At 40.8% G+C, this 24,075-nt stretch overlaps 1 protein-coding gene across 2 annotated transcripts in view; it reads right to left on the bottom strand.

Annotated features, from left to right (window-relative positions):
- Window positions 1–5,083: 5,083 nt before the first annotated feature.
- The window catches only part of TBL1XR1 (TBL1X/Y related 1), a 233,321-nt gene continuing 214,329 nt past the window's right edge, over window positions 5,084–24,075 (bottom strand). For both annotated transcript variants that reach the window (XM_087725218.1, XM_087725219.1), the window contains exons 7-16: window positions 23,367–23,508; window positions 21,457–21,520; window positions 21,240–21,337; window positions 20,652–20,712; window positions 18,299–18,420; window positions 16,665–16,739; window positions 14,257–14,384; window positions 11,726–11,891; window positions 10,725–10,826; window positions 5,084–8,567 (exon numbers count right to left, since the gene is read on the bottom strand). In XM_087725218.1, coding sequence (XP_087581344.1) covers window positions 8,541–8,567; window positions 10,725–10,826; window positions 11,726–11,891; window positions 14,257–14,384; window positions 16,665–16,739; window positions 18,299–18,420; window positions 20,652–20,712; window positions 21,240–21,337; window positions 21,457–21,520; window positions 23,367–23,508 — 985 coding nt within the window. In that variant the 3' untranslated portion in view covers window positions 5,084–8,540. The remainder of the gene's footprint in view (window positions 8,568–10,724; window positions 10,827–11,725; window positions 11,892–14,256; window positions 14,385–16,664; window positions 16,740–18,298; window positions 18,421–20,651; window positions 20,713–21,239; window positions 21,338–21,456; window positions 21,521–23,366; window positions 23,509–24,075) is intronic.

The raw sequence follows: 24,075 nt of genomic DNA, 5'->3' as shown, positions 1-24,075 counted from the left end.
CTCCTGGGTGGTGGCCTATTTGGAACCGGGTTGTGTGAGAAGCGGGCTGGCGCATGCAAACAGCTCCACTCTCCTGAATGGTGCCCCAAAGGCTTATCTTCTCTTGTGAATTTGAACATTACCGTATTTTTCGGAGTATAAGACGCACCAAGGTTTTGAAGAGGCAAATTAAAAAATAAAGGTTTTTTGCCCTGTGCAAACCTCCCAAAAACGGTCTGTTTTTCATGAAAACGGACCCGTTTCCCCCCCCTCCCCAAAAGGGCATTAAGAAGCTTATAGAGTGCTCCTGGGGGCTGGGCAAAATTGAGCATTTCTCGTTTCTGCCCTCTCCAGCCTCCAGGAGCTCTCTGAAAGTTTCCTACAGGCTCTGCACGGCCATATTGGTGAAGGGGGCGGTGCTTCAAGAGGCAAAAAATGCTGTATTCAGTGTATAAGATGCACCCAGATATTCAGCCTCTTTTTTGAGGGAAAAAGGTGCGTCTTATACTCTGAAAAATACAGTACATTTTTTTTGCTCCCAATGCTGAGATGGGCATGGCTGCTAGGCCATAGGGGGCTAACTTCTCATATTAAAAAGGGAAGGAAGGAAGGAAGGAAGGAAGGAAGGAAGGAAGGAAGGAAGGAAGGAAGGAAGGAAGGAAGGAAAGACAATGCAGCCTAAAGGGCCCACAGGGCATCAAAACACCCTTTGCATTACTCTCCTGGGCTGTATGAGATTGGCTTTACATTGTAAAAAAAGAAGAAAAACCACAAACAGCCCCTCTCTGAACTGGAACATGCCAAAATGTCTCTTTTCATTGCATTCCTGGACAGCTGATCGGTACGTGCACATGCGCACCGGAAACTGGAAGTTCATTTTCCACCAAGCGCATGCCCGTTGGGCAGCTCCTCTTCTGATCGTGGCCCAAGCGAGCGCGCATGAAGTGCTCCCTTTTTGGCACTCGGTACCGAAAATGTTCGCTGCCATCACTGCCCTGTACTGTATTCTTGTGTCACATCCATCTACACCCCTGTCTTGGGAAGCACGAAGCAGCCTCTGTGTTGTTCACTTGGGATCACATGGCCCAGAAGGAGAAAGATGTCTAGTTGACCCTCCCACAGGAATGAATTCATGAATTTCCCTGAACTCAAAAAGAAAAAGAAAAAGGACCATTCAACTGGCATCGTATCAAAATATATTTTATTCTGGACCTCTTTCAGATCTGATTCAAATTACACTTGTCAGAGCAATACAATGCAAAGGGAAACCTGCAACAGAAAAATGTGCCTGGAAAAAGGATTAAGAAAGAGAATTTTAAGGGTGGGTGGGAGGGGGAGAAAATCATTGTGATGTGGAACCAAAGTACATCATAAAAAGGTGTAATTAACATGGGTCCAGGACAGTATAGAACATCTATATCAGTCTTCTTTAGACAATAAATCATGAAAACTGAACGATAAAATCTTTCTGAACAAGTAGAAAAGCAAAGAGAAAAAAAAAAAAACCTCTCACATGGGCTGGTTTTACACTGGTATATGTTTGTAATTTAACTGGATATATATATCTCTCTCTCTCTTTGAAGAAATGGCGTAGACATTTTTTTATCCAGTGCTATAGAGATAGGATCACAAAGTAGACCCCCCCCCCAAAGATTTGTAACTCCAGATTCAACCTTTTTTTTTTTTTTACAACTACGTCAAAAGTCAGGAGAGAAGGAGAAAGTGTCGGCAGGAAGAAAGGAAAACAAAAAAAACGGAGACCACTTTTGAGTTCTAGATCACTGACCTGTTCACCGCAGCCTGTAGAGAAACAAGATTGCAAAGCATACTAGAGAAGCAGTTAAACGAAACAGAAGATTTTTCCTGAATTTATCCACAAATGGGAAGAAAGGGGGGGGGGGGGAGGAAAAAAAAGAAGAAGAAAGCAGCAGTCCAGGCGATGATTAAAAACCATTCTTTTGTTTGATAGACCTCAACGGAGAACGGAGACCTAACAGTTGTAATGGTTGCTGCACCACTCTTAACAGCATTGACATCTGTGGCTGTGATCATTTATGAGTTTGACCATGAGGCATCTGTCTGCATCTGGAGGAAATACCAGGAAAGCTGTAGGTTTTCCTCTGTAGAGTAGGTTTCAAAGCAGTTCATCTCAAAATAAAACAAAAACAAAACTTTGCTGCTGTCCGAATCTAGAGCTTTCTTTAGGTGTCTTCCTGCTCCCTTCTGTTCAACTTCTGGACATAAATCTTGACATATGGGAAGCCAAGGGAACAAATGTTTGAAAGGAGGCTATTTGAGAGAAGCAGGACAGCAGTGCAGCAGCTGACAGGAGGTGGTAAAGAGTCAAAATGCAATACAGAATAAAATCAACACAATGTGGGGCTCTTATGGTGCGCACTGGTCCTTCAGCATGTTTGCACATCAATCCTTTTAGACATAAAGCTAGGAAAGTTCTGTCACTGCTCATGTGCCACAATGCTGCCCCCTTCCTCCTTTGGGGAAAATTAAGAATCCTTTCCCTTTTTCTAATAGTTTTCTACTTTTCAAATCCACTCCCCAATACTGGGAATTCCAGATGCCCTTGCTTAGCCAATGTTACCTTTTGCTGACTGCTTCTTAGGAAACAAATCTGGGAGCTTCTCCTGCAGCTAAAATTGGAAAAGGGCATCTAAATATCAAAATACACTTTCTCTCTCCTTTGAAATTACATATTTCATGGAAAGTCTGTAGCTTTAAGGCTGAGATGGCCAACCTATGACACACATGCCAGAGGTGGCACACATGCCAGAGGTGGCACACAAAGTGGTCTTTGTAGGCATTGGAGAGCAGAAAACGGCCTGAAAACAGCCATTTTTCGAGCATGCGCACTGGCCTGCTGGTTTTTGGGATATTGCAATTTTGCAGCTTTCTGAAAACCAATCGACACAACATAAAAATTAAAATTGGTATAAACTTTTGGTCTTTTTCAATCTTACTTAGCTTACTATAAAAATCAACAGTCTTCAATTTGTTATAATTGGATGCAAGGTATTCTACTTTCACCCTACTTCCCAAACCACAGACTGATTTGGTACTAAGTTTCCAGAAAGAGGCTCACAGCTACGGGCCCCATTGTAAATTTAAAATACCTTTAACAACCAATCAATAAAGTAATGCTTTCGGAGGTAACAATAAAAACCTAAATTAGCCTTCCTTCAGCTGGTGGCCCCAATATTTATTAGAACTACAACTGCCCACTTTTTACTCTAACCATCTAGATGGCTACAAATTGTAGTTATTCAATTTATTGAATAAAGTTATTCCCACAACTTGGTAACCTAGGAATTAGATTGGGAAGGATGCCCTTAGTTTTAACCCAATAACCTAGGAAAATGGAGACAGACATTTTGTCATAACCACATCCTAATGGTCGTTATCTTATTTGACCGTAGTGGAAGTGGATTTTCACCCATTTTTAATACATCGCCCTTGTTGCCCAAAATCATTTTGTCTTAGGTTGTTAACAGATATCCCCACCCCACCCCCCGACTAACTTATCCAAAATAAGTTATCCAAAAGTAAAACACCAAACTACTTTAAAACAATCCAACCTTCAACCACTGTATTAATTGGTAAATATTACCTTCAAAACATTTTCTGGCAGTGTCATTTCAAGAATGAATGTTCATTTTATGCAGGCTGTTAAAACGGCCATGAAGCCCATTTCAATATGTGCTTCAGATTTTTCTCCAGAATAACGCCCATGAAGAAAATTAGCTTTCTTAAGTCTTGGCAAAATTCAATTTCTAGTCATGGTGATTGGGAATTCAGGGAGATGTAGATCAAAGGTCCTCAAACTTGGCAACTTTAAGACTTGTGGACTTCAACTCCGAGAATTCTCCAGCCAGCATGGCCGGCTGGAGAATTCTGGGAGTTGAAGTCCACAAGTCTTAAAGTTGCCAAGTTTGAAGACCTCTGATGTAGATCAATGATCTTAAGGGCAACAGATTGGGGAAGCCAGATCTAGACTTAGAACTAATATCAGGATGGAACCAAAGTATGGGAAAGTGCTATTATTAAAGCTGCATTGCTCAAGTCATATGAATGGAAGAACTCTTATAGGGGGAGACGACTTCGAATGAAGAGAGATGGGACCCCATCATCTTCACCAGTGCTCCCACTTCAACCAGAGTTCTGCTTTTAGCACATGCATGGGCACACAAGTTAAAAACAATGGTGGCAAAATGAATGACAAATTAAATAGCCAAGGAATACTGTGATATATCTCAAAAGTGCCCTGCTAGTGTTGAAAAAAAAAAAAACCAAACAAGGCTGAGAGGCCTTACACGTAAGTTAAATCTTGAAATGAGGAATGGCAGCTTTGAGGATTTCCCCATTCTGTTTATTCCACCTTGGGTATTTGAATTGCTCTTTTTATTGTGCTCATCTTCTCCCCACCCACTTCCATACCACATCCTCAAAAGTTTTGTCTTACTGAAAAGGAGAAGGAAGTCAGTTCACAAGTGGAACAGTACTGTGGCACATGGATGAAAAGACAGCAGTCAACAGTTGGGAGTTCCAAGCTTTTTCAGTTCAATGCCTATCACACAAACAACCACAATACACATCTGGCCCATTTCCCTACCGCAATATCTGTTTGGTTTTTTTAAGCTGTGCCGCTAACTCCTCTCCTCACTTTAACTTCCCCTCCCCAAATGACCCATGCTATGGGATGATAAAGGGCAGGGAAGCTGTGTGGGGGGAGAGAAGAAAAGTGTGGGGGGGAGAGAAGAAAAGATGGCACAGCACAAACAGATCTGATGAAAGAAAGAAAGAAAATCTCCAAAATACCTATCCTATTTCCTATAGAATACTCTTTTTAACAGCAATGGTTTATAATGGCATGAAACATAGAAAGCTTGGGAGGATCTGCAGGCCATGGGAATGAAGTTACTTTTTGCCAGGTGTGGGACTTGGGAATTTGGAATGTGGCTTGTAGAACTCAAGAGCAAGACTGAACATCTGGCCCACAAAAAATAATAATAACAGTCTTACTTGAATTGTTTTAAAAGCAAAATTATGTAGGAAGGAAGGGGGGAATCAGCCCAGGATTTTGGTTGATAACACAGCTGTGATAATGAAGCTTCAATAAAGTCTACATGCTATATCATACTTAAATGGCTAGAATCAAACAAACCAACCAACCAAAAGAACAAGAGCTAAACAGTTGCAAAACCAGAAATATGAACGTTGCTGTGGAAATCTTGCAGCTGTGTCAAAAGACTTCAAACACCATCTCGTTTTTTTATACACTTTTTTTTGAAGGAAGCTGAAACATCAGTTCAAGAGCTTGTATGAAAAACGAACAGACTGTCCATATCAAAATACAAAAGTACTATCAAGAATCACCTCTGACTTTTTTTTAAAAGATTTAAGTTCAGTGCAATTGACATTTGTGTTTGCTAAAGGAAAAGAAAATGCTGTTTAAATATACTCAAAATAAAAATCCCCAAAAAACACATTTGTGTCTATTCCTGGGAGCACAGTTTAAAATTATTGCACAGATTTTTTTTTACATATTTTAAACTTTTAAAAAATTATTTTTAATAATGACAGAGGTCAGCCACAGTCCTGGACCTCCAGCGGTAAAAAGCAAGGTTTTTCAAGTGCCAGATACTCAACAGGTTAAGTTTCTTACATACTATAATTTACAGGGGAAATTATTCTTAACCTCCTAAGCCTATTCTCAAACCTCCTAAGCCTATTCCCAAAATCAATGCAGAGGTATCATTGGATGGAACGACTGTCCTTATAGGTGTAAATCTTCCTTTTTTTCACTCGCAATCTGTGTGTAACTTTAAAATCACCCATTAAGAATAACCACGATGGTGTATTTACACATCAGCTAAAAATGGTTGTGGTTGCCTTATAATCTCGACTTACTTCAAGATCTGCTTTCTGGTTTGTACACAGAGGTGGCAGACGTCAATGCTGAAAGAATATACTTCACAAAGAGGGGAGAGGATAGGATGCAGTGCTCTGATTTAGCAAAAGCCACAATGGAATATAGAAGATTGAGCTAAGTCTTACAAAGAAAATGGTGTTACTGCAGAAGCAGCGTTTCCTCTCTTAGAATTTAGATCTTAAGCTGGATCTGTGCATTTCCTTGCCTGATGTTAAAAAGAAAGGAGGCATACACTGCAATGATGTATGGAAACACACACATTGTAAAAACAAAACATAACCACCCTCATTGGAAGGAGGGAAAGGAGAATTCAACACGGTGGCTAATTTACAAATAAAGGGGGGAATCGGTTTATATCTTCAAAAGGAAGAGATCCAAGCTTTGGGTTTATATGCTGCGCTGCCTATTGAAAGAAGTAGCAAAAATGGAAAAGATTAGAAATTTGGTATTTCTGCACTGTGTTGCTGTGACTAAAAAGGAGATCCAAAACGGAGGCTTCGGCAAAGCAAATGAGTACAAAGCATTCCTTTAGGTAAAAAAAAAAAATCAGATGAAACCTTAAAAACCCTGAACAACTCCTCTTTGTTTAGGAAGTTGGAAGCTGCAGAAGACACGAAGGATCAAACGAGAATGGAACAGGTCAGCCTTTACACTGAACTTTCACACGCACACATAAAAGTCCCACTGTTGCTATCGCTTGTGATCAAAGCACAAGTTCATGTGAAGGAAAAGCAAGACTTGATAGAAGAAACACAGACATTCCAAAGTAGTGATTGTATGTTTTCTCCTGGAAAAAACTTTTAGCAGCTTACACTTAAATCTAAATTTGAAGGGTGGTGTGATGTTAAGAGAAAGGAGACAAGCACACAGGAAAAAAAATAATAACGGGGGAGCAACAGGGAAAAATTAGTGCAAGACTATTTTCTAGTATGGAAGCTCAATCACTTGGTAGTTAAAGAAGCACGAAGCAAAGAGTTTTGCCAGGGGAGGTTCCTCCTTTGATTTTTAAAAAAAATATGAGGAGCCATTCATCACTGGGAACTTTTACCAGCCCAGTGGATCTTAACCCCCCGCTGCAAATATTGCTCAGTTCTCCCTCTTTTGTGGAGGGACGAGGAGAGGATTTCCAGTGAAACAGTATCGTGAAGGGAATAAACGACGTGACTTACTTCAGAAAAATCTTTAGCAAAGAGGCTTCAAATATGTTTTTGTAACGAAGAGATTAAAAAGAAAAAAAAAAAGAAATAAGCGCTTGTCCCACAAAGTCTGAAATACTTTCAACTGGGAATTTGGTTATACCGAGTAAAGAGGGGGGTGGGGGGAGATTCGTACAGAGGTTGTAGCAGAAATCTTTATCCAAACTGAGAATGACGCAAATCTTTTCTCTCTCTCTCGCCATTGCTTCAATTTTCACAGTGCGACTCAAATGGACGATGATCGTGATTTGGAAGAGAAAGAGGCTCCAATTCATCTGTTTTTCTTTAAGCTTGGTGTTGGGATTACCTAAGCTTACCTCCCATCAAAGTCTATCACCAAGATCTGACCACACAAAAACTCACCACCACCCCCATGCCATTAAAGCTCTCCAAACCAATGATACGATTCCCTACTGTGGGCATCCTATTTCAAGCCTCTCTGTCTTTGTTTAGGTGTCTTCTTGCAATTTTGTACACTCTTAAGATTTGGCAGAAAAGTCTCAAGATGGGGATTGTTGCTTTTTGGAACTGTCATCACCAATAAAACGACTAAGCGCAGCATCTGAGGAGCCTGTAAACTATTGGATCTGACGAAAAGAATAAAGGAATGTTGACCCTCATTGGTCAGGATGGGTTTTGTTTTCTTCCTCTTTGCCTAAACTGGAAGAAGATCTACACAACACTTTTCAGATGTCTATAAAGTTAAGGAAGAATTGAAAGAACTGCTGAAAAGGATTCCCCTCCCTCCAATTCTTAGTGAAAAGATGCACCACAACCTAGAAAAGAATGCCACATCCTGGCTTCAAGCATTAGTAAACCTTAAGAGCACAACGGGGAAAAGCAATGAACAAATCACTGTTGCAGGGATATATGCAAGTTTGTTTTCCCTACACATGAAAAAAAAAAACCACCTAGTCATTACCTATTGGGGTGGTGGGGAAGGATCAGAAAGGAGGGAAAACAAAAGTTTCATAAAGGACAAAAATAAAGAAAAGAGGACAAAGAAGATAGGGAAAAGAATAAGCCATACACAAGCTTTCCTCAATCTGATACTCTCAAACGGGCTCATTGCATATTTCGGTTCTCTTTCTCTCATGTCCTGTTTTTTTTTGTTTTTGTTTTAAATTTCCTCCCACTTCCAATCTTTTTTTGGGGGGTAGGGGAGTGGCTGCAGCAAATTCCAGCACTTGGTGAACAGGCTTCACAAGCTGTGACATCACTCTGTCATCTTCTTCAGGGTATAATTGTTTGCTTTTTTTAAAAAAAAGAAAATGTACAGTACATGTATTTAATTATTTCAGGTTTGGCTGTAGTGGACTGGCCATGGTTCAGTTGGGACAATAGCAGTACATGGGTCGTGGGGACAGTCATTTTGGCTATGTACACATTCATAGTCGGTCCATGGCTTCCAACTAGTAGCGCTATTTCCGTAGATCTAGTACGCAAACCTGCAGAGGAGGAGGAAGGGAAAAAAAAGGGGGGGGGAGGGGTTTCAGAAATTTTATTTATGCATTAGATTTGGACACCAACAACAAAAGAACAGGCATCCTACAATACTAGTGCACTATTATTATTACACTCATTACAATATGTGGGGCCCTTGGTGTTGTGGTCCGCCAGACTCGGACGATGAGGAGGTTGGGGAGTTACTTGGGCCAGTCCTGGAGTCTGGGGAAGGCTCTGTGTTGGAAACAAGAGATAGAGCCAGAGGTGTCCAATATTTCCCAGCTGCCTTCAGAGTTGGAGATAAGTGGGGAAGAAGAACAGATGGGGCCAGTTCCAGATGCGCGCATGCGCAGAGCTGTCAGGAGAGGAGAACAACTGAGGAATAGTCGCCGACTTGGGAAGAAAGGCACACATGGACGCTGAATGTCCCTTTCCTGGCTGGGGAATTAATAGATGCAAAAGAGGAGTGGTGGTTGCAGGAGACAACAGTTCGGATTTATTTCGGAATATTGTGATTCGTGTCTCAGACTGCTTGCCAGGAATTAAGTTATGGTTTTGCTACTGGAACTTCTCGGCCTGGCAATTATCCAAGGAACTGATGAGGTCTGTTACTGCAGTTAACCCTTGGGGGGATTATTGCTTGGACTTTTCTGTGTGTGAATGCCATGAATTCATAGTAGCTTAATAACGAAGGGTTTTTCGGGACAAGGAGTCTGTTTCTTGGTTCTGCTAAGGCTGGGTTGAACACTTGAGGCTCTCTGAGCTTGGTTGTTTCCTTGCAGACATTTCATTACCCAAACTAGGTAACATCATCAGTGCTAGTAGGGAGTGGGATTTGTTCTCAGTTTATATTCTAGTGTCTTGCCCTGTCAGTGTTGGTGGAGGTAGTCCAAAACTCAAGAGTGTGCCTTTTCAGTGGTAGATCTCTAATATCTTTGTAATATCCTCATCAGTAAATTATGCCTACTCCTGCATTTATTGCCTTTGCAACACAAGACAAAATCTTTTAATGGTATCTTGATTTTTTTTAAGAGGAATTTTGGTTCTTTGGGATGCATTCAAATGAAGGGGAATTTGCAAACCCTACTACAGGAAGTCCTTGACTTACGGCCATAATTGAACCCAAAATTTATGTTGTTAAGTGAGATACAGTAGAACCTCTGGTCACGACCATAATTCGTTCCATAACTTTGGTCACAACCTGATTTGGACATGATCTGAACCTAACCAAAATTAATGCAGGGGCCACTGTTGTAAACAAAGGACAGGAAGTTTGATGCTTACAAAAAAACCCTGATTTGGTCATGGTCAGAAGCGTTTGTGACCAGAGGTTCTACTCTATTTGTTAAGTGAGTTTTGTCCCACTTTACGACCTTTCTTGCCACAGTGAAGTGAATCACTGCAGTTGTTAAGTGAATCACTGCAGTGGATAAGTTAGTAACATGCTTGTTAAATAAATCTGGCTCCCCCACTGATTTTGCATGAGAGAGGGGCCCGCAGAAGTTGGTCACATGATCTTGGGACACAGCAACGGTCATAAGCATGAACCAGTTGCCAAGCATCTGAATTTTGATCACATGATCAAGGGGCTGCTACAAAGGTCGCAAGTGTGGGGAAATGGTCATAAGTCACTTTTTTCAGGGCTGCTGTAACTTTGAACAGTCACTAATTGAACTGTTGTTAAGTGGAGGACTACCTGTATTAGTTCTTTTAAGAAAGCACGGCAGGGGATTTTTCTTGAGTGAGGGATTTCGCGAGAAGTTTCCTTCAACCTTTCTCACTTCATCACGGGTCTGCCTCGCTTAAGTGCTATTGGCTTGATTGCTTAATATTTTATTTTTATTTTATTAGTTTATTTAAAAGTAATAAATAAATTGTAGGAGAAAAATTTTACAAACCCAAGTATACCCTACACCAGTGTTTCTCAACCTTGGCAACTTGAAGATGTCCGGACTTCAACTCCCAAAATTCCCCAGCCAGCGAATGCTGGCTGGGGAATTCTGGGAGTTGAAGTCCAGACATCTTCAAGTTGCCAAGGTTGAGAAACACTGCTCTATACTTTACAGAAATAAAGCAGGACCTAAGTATACCCAGCATATTTGGATGCCTGTGTCTGATAAAACGAATCAAGGAGTAGGATCTCATTTTGCTTTACTTACTGAACCATCTGAAGCACTCGCTCCAACTTTGTCTCCTGCTGCATTCCAGCAAACCTCAAAAATGCCTCCTGTCCCCCGATAACTATGCACCAGAGCACCCGTCTAGAAAAACATTAAAACCAAGAGGTTGGGATAGAATGCAATGACATTACAATGAAATATGAGCGCACCCCCATGTATGCGCCCTGCCTCCGCGCATGTACAACCTCGTGCATTCGCGCCACCCCCTGCGCATGCATGGAAGAGACCTGAAGACCAGCTGGCTGGCGTGACGTGCGCACATGTGCATTAGAAATGGGTTGGGGCGACGGCTGACACAGAGAGGGCTCTGCGTGGCACGTATGTCATGGTTATGTATCATTCCATAATGCTTTACAGTACTGTCTGGGCAGTTTACAAACCTCAGTACATTGCTTCAAACAATCTGGGATCACATTTTACTGACCACGAAACTGGTAAAGTCAACCCTGAGCCTGGTCAGGATAGAACTGCAGGCTATGTGCAGAATTTGCCTACAATACTGCATTCTAACCACTAGGATTCCTTTCCTGGTTGGCCAGAAAAAGGGCACAGCTTCTTGTGAGAACCACTGATAAGTATAGCAAGAACAACACTCCTAAAAGCCAGCTACTTTTGCTACTTTAGAACTGAATAAAGGGCAGAGAAAGTACAAAATATTTCTCACATTATTTACAGATGGCTTTGGTTTTTCCGGTGGGTGGTGAGAAGAGATGAAAATTGCAATAGTCAACTTTAAATGTTCAGAATGTGAGAAAAAGACAGGGACTGCCTTCACTGCCTAATCTGTAAAATGATCTGCATTGCCTCAAATCTGAGATATAACAAATTGCTTTTCTTTAATGGGAAGGAATAACAATGTCATCCTTCTGTCTTTCCCACTGAAGCTATCCTTTTAGTGTGATCTGATTAAGACCATGAGAAACCTTTAATAGGTAATGAAAAATAAGTAGATAAAATTACTAGTGCTCCAGGAGACATACCTGTGTATTCCAGATGTGTACACATTTGTCGAAAGAACCACTGGCCAGATATCTACCATCAGGACTGAAAGCTACACTGTACACAGGTTCTTGATGTTTCGTCAAGGTGTGGATGCAAATTCCTCGGTCTACGTCCCATAACCTGACTGTAGAATCAAAGGATGCACTACCAAAGGCAAGAGGAGAACAATGATTGTTAATTTAAACTGTAATTTATATATTTATTCATAAAATGTACCTCCCATTAAAATTGTCTGTGGAGATTCTCATCTTCCAGGTCATGGTTGTCCCAAAGGTGCTTTTTCGGGAGGCAACTGGACTTCCTTTTCTTTGAAGGTGTTTCGCTTCTTATCCAAGATGTTTCTTTAGGTCTGACAGGACAGTGGATATCCTTCCATTCTCCACAATTCTTTCCAAGCTGAAGAAGCTTCTTGGATAAGAAGTGAAATGTCTTCAAAGAAAAAACAAGAAAGCCCAGTTGTCTCCTGAAAAATCACCTTTGGGACTCCCGCTACAATTGTAAAAAGACTCTTGACTTCCAAATTGGACATCTTCTCTCATTCGGTGGTCACTATGCAACATTGGCTGTTATTCTCCATTTCTTAGAACTTCTGAGACATGGAAAAATGTGGAATACAGTTCACGAGTGGGATGGAAGTTCTGCCCATCTTGAATAAGAAAAGCAATTACATCTGGTCATTTTATATTAAGCAGCCACAATTTAGGTGACGTTGAGCAAGCAAAAGTGAACTTGGCTGTTGAAGAAGTCAACAATGAAGTGTGCCAGGAAAAGGACTTTGTGTTGTAACTTAAGTACATGATGCTGAATGCAGGTGCTATGTAATATATAAGCTTGCTACAAGGCTAGCTACATGATGATTGGGTATTAGAACCATCATTCAAAGCATGCTACTACAAGGCACCTCCTCTTTGCCTAGTTTATATTCGGGAAAGAGCTGGGAATTTAGGAGATATTAATGGATGCTTTGAAAGTCCTACTCCTAGGAACATCAGTCAGTGTAGCAGGAACGGTACCTGGTGCTCCCAGCAGGCTCTGGTCGTATCTCACTACTGGAGTATATGCTAAATAGCAGGATAAGTAGTGACTGGCAATCCATGTAAAATATTTACTATGATTCCTTTTCAGGTAAAAGCATATTTTAACCAATTTACTAGTAGACTTCAATTTATGACCCGTCATTTAATGACAATTCAGAGTTAAGATGGATGCCCCAAAACTATTTAGGACTCGTTTTTTAATTACAGTGATAACCCCTCCCCCTCAGCCATGTGATCACATTTTGGGCACTTGACAACTGACTCATGTTTACAGCTCTATGCAGCATCCTGTAGTCACAATCTACAATTTGCCAGGTTCCAGCAAAAGACACACATTGCTTAATGCCACGGGTTTCACTTAATAACTGCTGCAAAGTGTCTGTGTATATATCTATATATATCTATATAGATTTACATTTATATATTCTATATAGATTTAGATTCTATATAGATCTATCTATCTATCTATCTATCTATCTATCTATCTATCTATCTATCTATCATCTATCTATCTATCTATCTATCTATCTATCTATCTATCTATCATCTATCTATCTATCTATCTATCTATCTATCTATCATCTATCTATCTATCTATCTATCTATCTATCTATCTCTATATCTATATGAGAGTCCAGTCACATGATCCTTATGACCGCAATAACTTCACAATTTTGGGCTCATAAATTAAGCGGCACCTGTAATCTGATCTATAAAATTAGAACCCAATTACAGTTGATTTCAATGTATTTAATAAAAGTGAATGTGATCCCCTGATTAGGTTTAAAAAGGGAGTTGTTTTTCCTCAATATTCCATTTATTTATGCTACCTTATCTGTTAAAAAGCAATTAAAATATGAAAAAAATAAAATAAAAGAATTTCCAAATCAGAAAAGGGACTGATAATGGCAGAAAAACCACTACAGAGTTTCCCCCAAAATAAGACAGGATCTTATTTTCTTTTGACCCCTGAAATAAGTGCTTGGCCTTATTTTCGGGGAGGTCTTATTATTTTTGAAGTGCAGGAGGCGGTGAGCGTAGTCACTTCATAGCTGCTGTTGTGTTGCAATATTTTTTGGGAGGGATTGTTTTTAGGGGAGGGCTTATTTTAGCGCATGCACTCAAAAGCCAGATTAGACTTATTATCTGGGGAGGTTTTATTTTCAGGGCAACAGGGTATGTTCTTTAGAGGTCGTCTGAGTTAATGGAATTACACATTAAAATTCTGAAGGAAAAAAAGGAAAAGGAGGACAGGAACCCCACAAGGAGGTTATTATTTCCGCATATTTTCCATATTTTCATAGGAAAATCCTGAAGCACAGTTGTGGAACCATTTCTATATTCAAGAGGCAGAATAGTTGCCTGGTCTCCATATTTAATCTCAATAGAAGAGTTTCTAGACTAGCTCAGAAAAGTCACTGATCAAAATGATTGGCTTCATTTTTTCCCCCTACTACACAGCAAAACCTTACCTTGCTAACATTAGATTGGCGTTTGGATTGTTTGTTCCTGGCCCTGTAGGGCTCCATTTGATAGTATAAATTTCTTTGTTATGGGCCTGCAGATCATGAACGCAGTTATCTTGTTTCATACTCCAGATCTAATAGAAAAGTGAATAAAGAAAGCAATAATCCAGCTTTATTTAATTTCAGGTAAAGAGGTCCTCATCAATCTTGCAGGGTTTTAAAGCAAAACACAATAAAAGGGAGGGGGGAAGGAGCATTTTAATTTGTTTTTTTTTTTAAATACCTCAGGTATGAGATAGCAATACTCAAGAATGAAGTTGTATTTCTAAAACATGGGATTTTATTTAGATTCACATTATTGGAATAGAATAGAAATAGAAATAGAATAGAATTATTTATTGGCCAAGAGTGATTGGACACACAAGGAATTTGTCTTTGGTTCATATGCTCTCAGTGTACATAAAAAGACAAGATACATTTGTCAAGAATCATAAGGTACAACACTTAATGGTAGTCAAGGGGTACAAATAAGCAATCAAATCATACTAGGAAACAATCAATATAAATCATAAGGATACAAGCAACAAAGTTACAGTCCTGCAGTCATAAGCGGGAGGAGATGGATGATAGGAATGATGAGAAGATTAATAGTAATGCAGACTTAGTGAATAGTTTGACAGTGTTGAGGGAAATATTTGTTTAGCAGAGTGATAACATTTGGGGGGAAACCGTCATTGTGTCTTAACTTGTGTCTTGTGTCTTAAATATCAACTTATGGTAGCTTTAGAAAAATAGAACAAATGCCTTTTTTGTGATTGTATATAGCAATAGCAATTAGACTTATATACCGCTTCATAGGGCTTTCAGCCCTCTCTAAGCGGTTTACAGAGTCAGCATATTGCCCCCAACAACAATACGGGTCCTCATTTTACCCACCTCGGAAGGATGGAAGGCTGAGTCAACCCTGAACCGGTGAAATTTGAACAGCCGAACTGCAGAACTGCAGTCAGCTGAAGTAGCCTGCAGTGCTGCATTTAACCACTGCGCCACCTCGGCTCTAAAGAGTGCATATAATTTCTATAGGGAAGGATGCAGACTGATTTCAGATTTCACCCCTCACTCCAAGCAAGCTGATCTGACTTCCATATTGGTAGAAGACTCTACTTCAGTGATGGAAAATCTATGACACGCAGGTCAAAGGTGACATGCCTCAATGTTTTGGGTGATGTATCAGCTGTCACCAACACCCAACATTTATTCTCGACAGCACGCCTTCCTGCTCATGCCATCTTCAAAAGCTGCAGAGGCCATGTGAGAATGGGCTATGTTCTTGCACGGCTCCTGGAAATCATGGGGCAGAGGAACTTCCAAAGCTTGTTTGAGAATGGGGATGTGCCATCACGCAATCTTAGGAAGTCATGGAAGATGAATGAGGTGGACTCACATGCCTTGGGGAATGGCCTTCACAGTGGCAGTGGTAGCGCTAGGGCTGAAATCAATGCCCAGGCCTGTACTGCCACTTATCAGACTGACCTAAATTAGGGGCAGGGTTGGAAACATAGAACTTTTCTTTTTTATTTGGCTGTGTGTGACACAACAGCTGAATCAGGTTAGGCATTTTCTGAATTTTTGACATAGTGAGCTCAAAAGGTTCACCATCACTGCTCTACTTCCTGAAAACCTAGAGTAGAAACTGAGTGTTCATCTTCTTTCATAGGTAAAAGGTAAAGATTCTCCCGGTCATGTGTGCTAGTCGTTTCTGGCTCTAGGGGGCGGTGCTCATCTCCATTTCTAAGCCAAAGAGCCAGCGCTCTCCGAAGACCTCTCCGTGGTCATGTGGCTGGCATGACTAAATGATGCCAAAGGCGCACAGAACGCTGTTACCTTCCCACTAAAGTAGTCCCTATTTTTCTACTTGCGTTTTTACGTCCTTTCAAACTGCTAGGTTGGCAGAAGCTGGGACAAGTAATGGCAGCTCACTCCGTTACGCGACGCTAGGGATTCGAACCGCTGAGCTGCCACCTTCTGATTGAAAAACTCAGTGTCTTAGCCACTGAGCCACCGCGTCCCTTATCTTCTTTCATACTGTTGGACAAATACCACTGCTCCTTCTCCTCCATCATCATCAACATCCCCACCACCACCATCCTAGTTTTAGAAGCGTGCACTCTCTTACGGTCAAGAAAGCAATGAAGTCTTTTTGCACACTATCAACTTTTGCAAGTTTAGGAATGAGAGTCATATAGCAGCTGTAGGGCTCGAACAGATGCAGAGGCAGCTAGAACTACCACAGTGCAATCCAAGTAGATACAGAAATAAAGATTGAAACGACGAGGATGGATGGGAGGCAGCTGTTTTTCCAACGATTTCGCAATAGGAGTCCAAAATCACCCAATGCGGCAATGCACTTTTACCTTTAGAGTCATGTCATCGGAACAAGAAGCCAGAAGGTTACCAGTGGGATCCCATTTGATTGCATTTACTTCATTCTGAAAATAAGCAGCAAGAGAGATATTGGCATCTCGGTTTTCTTTATAAGGGAAACATCAGATTAAAGGTGTGTGTGTGGGGGGGGATGGTTTCCCAGATCAAGAAAAAAACAGGAAGGGGACAATATAGAAAATATAGAGTGAAAATGTTTGGCTAGTAGTAATCGAGGGACAGAAGACATACCTAGGAGAATTGACTGAAGTTTTTATGTTGGAACTTTACAGCAGGTTAAATCTCTTTTAAGAGGCCAGTATCACAAAACATACTTTTTTGTTTACTTTTTATTAAAAAGTAATTTGGAGTCCAGAAGGGCCTTCTCTGCTGTGGCTCCTGCTTTTGGAATAAGCTTATCTGTGGTGAGATTGATCTCCAACTCTTCTGACTTTTCAAAAGAGCCTTACAACATGGCTCTGCTGGATGACTTGGGGCCCAATGGAGGAGCTTTACACTAGAAAGGGTTGGTTAATTAAAACCTGATCCCATCTTCCCTCCCACCCCCAAGATCCCGCTCCCTCCTTTTACCATCTTGTGTGAATGATTTTATTTTATCTGCTTTGTTATCTGATGATTTTAATGGTTTTATGCTGCAAGCTGCCCAGAGTTGTTTTGATATGAGATGGGCAGCAAATACATTTCATAATAGATAGATAGATAGATAGATAGATAGATAGATAGATAGATAGATAGATAGATAGATAGATAGATAGATAGATAGATAGATAGATAGATAGATAGATAGATAAGTAGGTAGGTAGGTAGGTAGGTAGGTAGGTAGGTAGGTAGGTAGGTAGGTAGGTAGGTAGGTAGGTAGGTAGGTGTAGGAGATGACCAGGCTGAGCCCGAGGGAGGGGGGATCAAATGCATCATAAAGCACAAGTCCCTGCTCCCCCCTCCAAGAGATTTAAGGTCCATCCCATCTTGAATACCTCTCTTATACCCCGTCAGTTGATCAGATTCTTGTAGAGCTTAATAACTTTGCAATAAATATACTTATACTCATTTGAACTGCCTGGATCTCCTGATTTCCCTGGCACTCAACAAAAGAGTGCTTAGTACTTGGGACCTTCTCTTTATTCTACTTTAATTCCCCCCCCCACGCCCCAACCAAGAACATCCTCCAAATAATATTACCATAACACTACAACTTCCACAGCATACAGATACCCTTCATAAAGGGTATAAAAATTGAATGGCACCTAATCTTTACTCTCCCTGAAGACTAGCTGAATTCATTCTCGAAACATGTTCAATGTCTATAGAAAACTGATCACTTTTTTCCGTTGGGAACTGTGACTTTTGCTAAATTCTACCTAAGACAGCTCACATGCAGAGAAGACAAAATAGCAAAACTGTGCTTCAATCTTTGTTGTTATTGATGTCCTCCAAATAAGTTGAGGTTGAATTTTTGAAGAATCTGAAGATCGTGAATTATGGGAATTGTAACCCAACACATCCAGAGGGCGCACGTTGGGTTGGGATAGATTGGTTTGAACACAGTGTCTTCCCTTTGCTTCACATATATGCTACGTGGATAACAGCTAAAATAAAAATTACTTACTGTGTGGCCCTGGAAGGTTTTGATGGGTTTATCTTGACCTAATTTACAGACATGAATACACATATCTGTACTACAGGAGGCAAATGTGTTGTTGCTCTGCCAGTCAACATCTAACGCTGGTGCTATTGACAAAAAAAGAAAGAAAAAAGTTAGAAGAAATCAATCATTAACAAATTAAAATGATGAGATGACTGGCCAGTTTAGACAGGGGTGGGCTTCAAAAATTTTTGCAAGGGGTTCTCTGCTGGTTGCTGGGTGGGCGTGAGCATGGTGGGCGTGGCCTAGTAGGCTTCCTGCACTGGGGAGGACATTTTTTGCCCTTCCTGGGCTCCGGAGGCCTTGGTCAAGCCTCCGGGAGGGCGAAAACTGCCTCCCCAGGCTCCGGAGGCCAGAAACAGGCCTCCCTGAACTTGTAGTAGGCTCATTTTTCGCCCTCCCTGAGCCTCCCCAAACACCCTGCACTTATCTGCATCCAAAACAGGCTGTGTGGGAACTCCTGGGAGGGGCGGAGCCAGTCCAGAGTGGGATTTTGGAGGTTCTCCGAACTGCACAAAATCTTAGCTAGAGGTTTTCCTGAACCACTGCGAACCCCCAGCAGCCCACCACTGAGTTTAGAGGGAAAAGAATTTGGAATGCAAAGTATGATGCAGTTTTGGAAAGAGTCAAAGGGAGACTGTTTTATACTTGAAGAGGAGCTATGAATATGACAATTACCGTATTTTTCGGAGATAAGATGCACCTTTTACCCCCAAGATAGAGGGTGAAAATCTGGGTGCATCATATACATTGAATACAGCATTTTTGGCCTACCAAAACCCGCCCCCTTTCCAAAAATGGACATGCAGAAACTTTGGGAGACTTGCAAAGTGCTCCTGGGGGCTGGAAAGGGCAAAAATGAGCAACAAATGGGCAGTTTTTGTCCCCCGCAGCCCCCAAGAACATTCTACAAGTCTCCCAAAGCTCTGCATGCCCCCCATTTTTTGCAAGAAACAAGGTGTGCAGAGGGTTTGTGAGGCCTGCAGAGTGCAAAACCCTTTTTTTTAAAAAAAAAATACCTTTTCAAAATCATGTTGCGTCTTATACTCCGGTGCGTCATATAGTCCAAAAAATACAGTAATCAGAATTTGTAGTATCCAATTTGTCATATTTATATCCTGCTTTTGTCATATTTGTATCCTACTTTCCCTCCAACTCAAGAGTACATGGGAAATTCCTACGCTACAATCTTCTTACAAAATTATAACCTAAGAACAGGGGAAGTTGGACTGTGGTATAACCACAGGATATACCAATACCACACTGTTTACATTTTTACACATACAAGAAAAGTATCAGCGACAACATTTATTTCTGAAGGTCTCCAGACATTTTGGGACTCACTTGCATGAACTGGAAGATATGGATGTTGTTGCAGAGTGGCACAATGTTAAGAATGGGGCGAAGATGTTGCAGTGCATGCAAACAAAGAGAAGCAGGACGTGATGCATGTGAGTGAACAAGGAAGAAGTGTATAGTGTGTGTGAACACTGATCAATAATGAAGTGCGAACTGGAATCCAAATTTTATTCATTTGACTAGGGTGGGAGGGCACTGCAAAGGCCAGAACTTCAAGGACTAATTAGAGGTCTCTTTGTTCAGCACCACTGTAACTTGAAATGGTTGCTGGACAAATGCTGGACAAAGGTTGCTGGATGTTAAAACGAGGACTACCTGTATAATGAAATGTGAAGATTATAGCAATAGCACTTAGACTTATATACCGCTTCACAGTGCTTTACAGCTGTCCCTAAGTGGTTCACAGAGTCAGCATATTGCCCCCAACAATCTGGGTCCTCATTTTACCAACCTTGGATGGATGGAAGGCTGAGTCAACTTTGAGCTTGGTGGAATTTGAACTGCCAAATTGCAGGCACCCAGGAGTCAGAAGTAGTAGCCTGCAGTACTGCACTGGAACCACTGGGCCACCGAGGCTCAGTCTAAATCATTATTTTAAGCAAAATCCAATCAAGAATCAAGAAAGCAGTCTACTCTAATATGTTGCTGGTAGCAATGCAAATTAGAAGTTGAACTGAATCAAGAGAAAGTAAATTAAACCAGTTTCCCTTTTCTGCCGATAGGATGAAATCTGAACCAAGGTAGACATTTTATTTTTAAAAGAGCCTGTAATTTTCCCACAGCTGATCTAGCTGGAATATCAATCAGTAGTGCTGTTGGAAATATGTGCTAACTGTAAACGCTCATGCACTCAAGCACACACACAAAAAAACCCACAAAAAAAAACTATTATTAACTAAGTCACAAAACATTGGTTTATGAGCTGTTTCTTCTTTAATCTAAAAGAGAAAATACATACCAGAATGGAAAGGAAACTGCTGTTTGGCTTCTCCAGTATGTGCATCCCAAATTATTGTGGTCTGAATTCAAAAATGGAACAAAAAGAATAAAATGGTTTTACAATTTGGAGTATGTTTAAATTTACCAAATCAATTGAAACAATATTTAAGACTATATTTTCTAAAGAATGGATTCCCTTCTAAAGGCTAATGTTCTAGGTTTCTTCTCTCCTTGATTAGTTTCCACCCATTGCTTCCTGTTCTGCCCTCAGGTGCCTTGGAGAATAGTTTGACTCCCTCTTCTTTGTGGCAACCCCGGAGATATTGGAACACTGCTGTCATGTCTCCCCATGTCCTTCTTTTCATTAAACTAGACATTCTCAGTTCCTGCAACTGTTCTTCATATGTTTTAACCTCCAGTCCCCTAATCATCTTTGTTGCTCTTTTCTGAAGTGTGTGATGTATCACGTGACATATTGCGATGTTTTTTGCGTGGCCTGCAAGTGATGCATCCAGCCCGTGGGCTGCCAGTTTGACACCACTGTCCTAAACCATCTTCATAATTTTATCTGCAGCAATGTATTTCAAGTAAACCAATGCCGCCTTACCTTGTCCACACCTGCACTTAAAATGAAGTTCCCCTTCTTATTCCATTTTAATGCAAATATGGGACCTTTATGCTGTCCTAATGTGCTGGCAAGATTACCTAAAAATAAAAAGGACACCAGTTATATTTGGCCTGATTTACCAAAAAGTATTTGAAATACTTCTTCCTGTCATATTTAATCTTTAAAAAGGAAAAGAGGAAAGTAATGTTGCTCTCACCATCTTTAGTCCATATCCTTGCAAAACCATCATAGGACCCCGTTGCTAGGAGCGTACCTTCACTCTGGAATACAAAGTATAAACATTATTCTATTACTATGTGTTCTAAAAATCTGTATTCTTCAAATGGAGTATGCTTCCTCTGGTTTAGAGACAAGCAAAGTGTGAATTATACACATCCCCCTCTCAAAGCTTTTGTGTTTCATGAAATTTTCTTTTAACTTGGTCGTGTGATCACATCTTCCCAAGCAAGAAAAATCATTTGTTTGAAGAACTGCTAGACATAAGAGGTCTGCAAAATGTTTCAACCGGAAATGATCATTTTTGGGCTTCTCATAAGATCACAACAAAGCAGACCAGCTCATTTCTGAATCATTTGGGCCAACTCTAAACCTCAAAAGTGTATTTAATGAGTCCTGTTATAAATACCTTTCCACAGCCTCTCTCGGGAATTAGTGGCTGGCCATTTCAACATAGAAACTTTTTAAAGAATATCTCATTCCACAGGGATCTTCTTGCAAATCTATCATTTCTTCGTATCCTTCCTTTATTGAACTTTTGAGAGTTGTTCCCTAAACTTCTCTTGTGAAAGACTTTTTGATGGTTGAGTTAATTCATTTTGATTTGACTCTAGGGGGAGTTTTTTTGCTGCACAAAGATTCAATTGCGGGTGAACGTTTCTGGTTTCTTCTTGTTTCTGTTAAGATTATCCGGAAAGATTGCTTTTGTTCCCTCATACAAATGCTGCTGTTCCACATTTGCTTCACATTCTCTGCAGCCACATTTTCAGGCACAACTGCTGTTTCCTAACTCCAATATACTATAGTCCCAAAGGTGCTTTTTCAAGAGGCGACTTGTTTAAAAGTCTAAAAGTTTAAAAGTTGCCTCTTGTAAAAGGATCTTTCGGACAACCATGACCTGGATGACTGAGAATCTCCATAGACACATACAGTGCAGTACAGTAAAAAAAAACACCAATTTGCAAAGACTGCGCTGAGTTTTGAAAGCTTTTTGAAAAACTGGGGATATACCGTATTTTTTGGAGTACAAGATGCTCCGAAGTATAAGACACACCTAGCTTTGGGGGAGGAAAACAAGAACAAAAAATCTGCCTCTGCCTCCCAGCATTTTGCCTCCTTGGAGCAAACAGCACGTTTCCATTTCAGTACAGCCTGATTAGCACAAGCAGCTGATTCTTGGGCCTCCTGTTTCTTGGGCCTCCTCCTCAGCTGTTTCAGGATGCAGGGATGCAGGCGTATTGCCACCTTCACGTGCTCCAATTTCGGCATCCCGTTTTCAGTCTCTGCATGCCCCATTTTTGGGCTCTGCGTGACCCATTTTCTGCCCGTTCAGGGCGGCGGGGATTAGAACAAGTGGAAAATGGGGCACACAGAGCAAAAAATGGGATGCGGAAGACGAAAATGGGATATGTGGAGGAGGCAATACTCCTCCCTGCAGCCTAAAACAGCTGATTGTTGGGAGACCAATCCAACCGACAATCAGCTGCTTGTGCTAATCAGGCTGTGCTGAAGCTGAAACAGGCTGTTTGCTGTTTGCTGCAAGGAGCCAACTGCTGGGAGGCAGAAGGTAGGGGCCAGCAGGTGGGTGGGGCTAAATTCAGTGTATAAGACGCACCCAACTTTTAACCCTCTTTTTAGGGGGGGAAAAAGTATGTCTTATATTCTGAAAAATACGGCATGCCTAGATTAATGAATGTGTATACTTAATTTCCCTGGTACACCCTACACTGAAACTTTAGCAGAAGACCTATTGGGCTTGGTTCTATCACCAGAAGAATAAAACAAATATCTATAGCGCTTATGGAAATCTCGAAGTGGTCACCTCCAAGAATGCATGTATTTGAAGCTCAAAGTATGACTAGTAATTTGAACATGGGAATTTCTGCTCACATTCCAATCCAGAGATGTTACATCTTTGTTACTTGGTACGTCTTGCCCTCCTTCTCGTATACAGTGCCGAAGCACCAGCTGCGTAGATCCGCTGGTACTGTTTTCACTAAGATTCCAGATTCTTGCCGTTGAATCTCCAGATCTGCAAAATAAACAGCCTCTTTAAAACAAAATACAATTCTTTTCAGTCAAGCTCACCAAAGACTTAAAAGAGAGGAATATGGAGTGTTCTTGAAAAGCATCAAGATGTACTACCATACAATTGAATATAACTATTCAGTTATAAGTAGACCTCGACTTACAACTAGTCGCTTAGTAATCGTTTTGAAGTTCCAATGGATCTCCCTGTGGGTTACTTATGACCCGGATTTGAAGTTCTGATGATTGGGGAGTCCCTCTGGTCACATGACCACAATCCAAGCGCTAGGTGATTGGATTGCGTTTATGGATATTTATAGCATCCCAGTCACTTGACTGTGTTTTATAATGAAAATTGGCACTTAATTATGGTTTTCACCAAAATTGGTCCATAGCAAACCTTTGGTTCACCTAACAACCAAAGCAATAAGGTCATAAAATCAGGTCAGTTATGTGACCAGCGAGCTTTCGACCATCACAACTTTCAACCATAATTGAAAGCTCCATTATGGTCATAACTCGAGACTTGCCTATGCAATCATCCTCTACCTAGATTCCATAACAAGATTCA

Source organism: Thamnophis sirtalis, unplaced genomic scaffold (assembly GCF_051295495.1).
Source record: "Thamnophis sirtalis isolate CommonGarterSnake01/CBP01778 unplaced genomic scaffold, rThaSir2_p1.2 scaffold_11, whole genome shotgun sequence".
NCBI classification, from domain to species: domain Eukaryota; kingdom Metazoa; phylum Chordata; class Lepidosauria; order Squamata; family Natricidae; genus Thamnophis; species Thamnophis sirtalis.
Note: the sequence above shows the minus strand (reverse complement) of the source record. Positions and strands in the feature narration are given on the sequence as shown.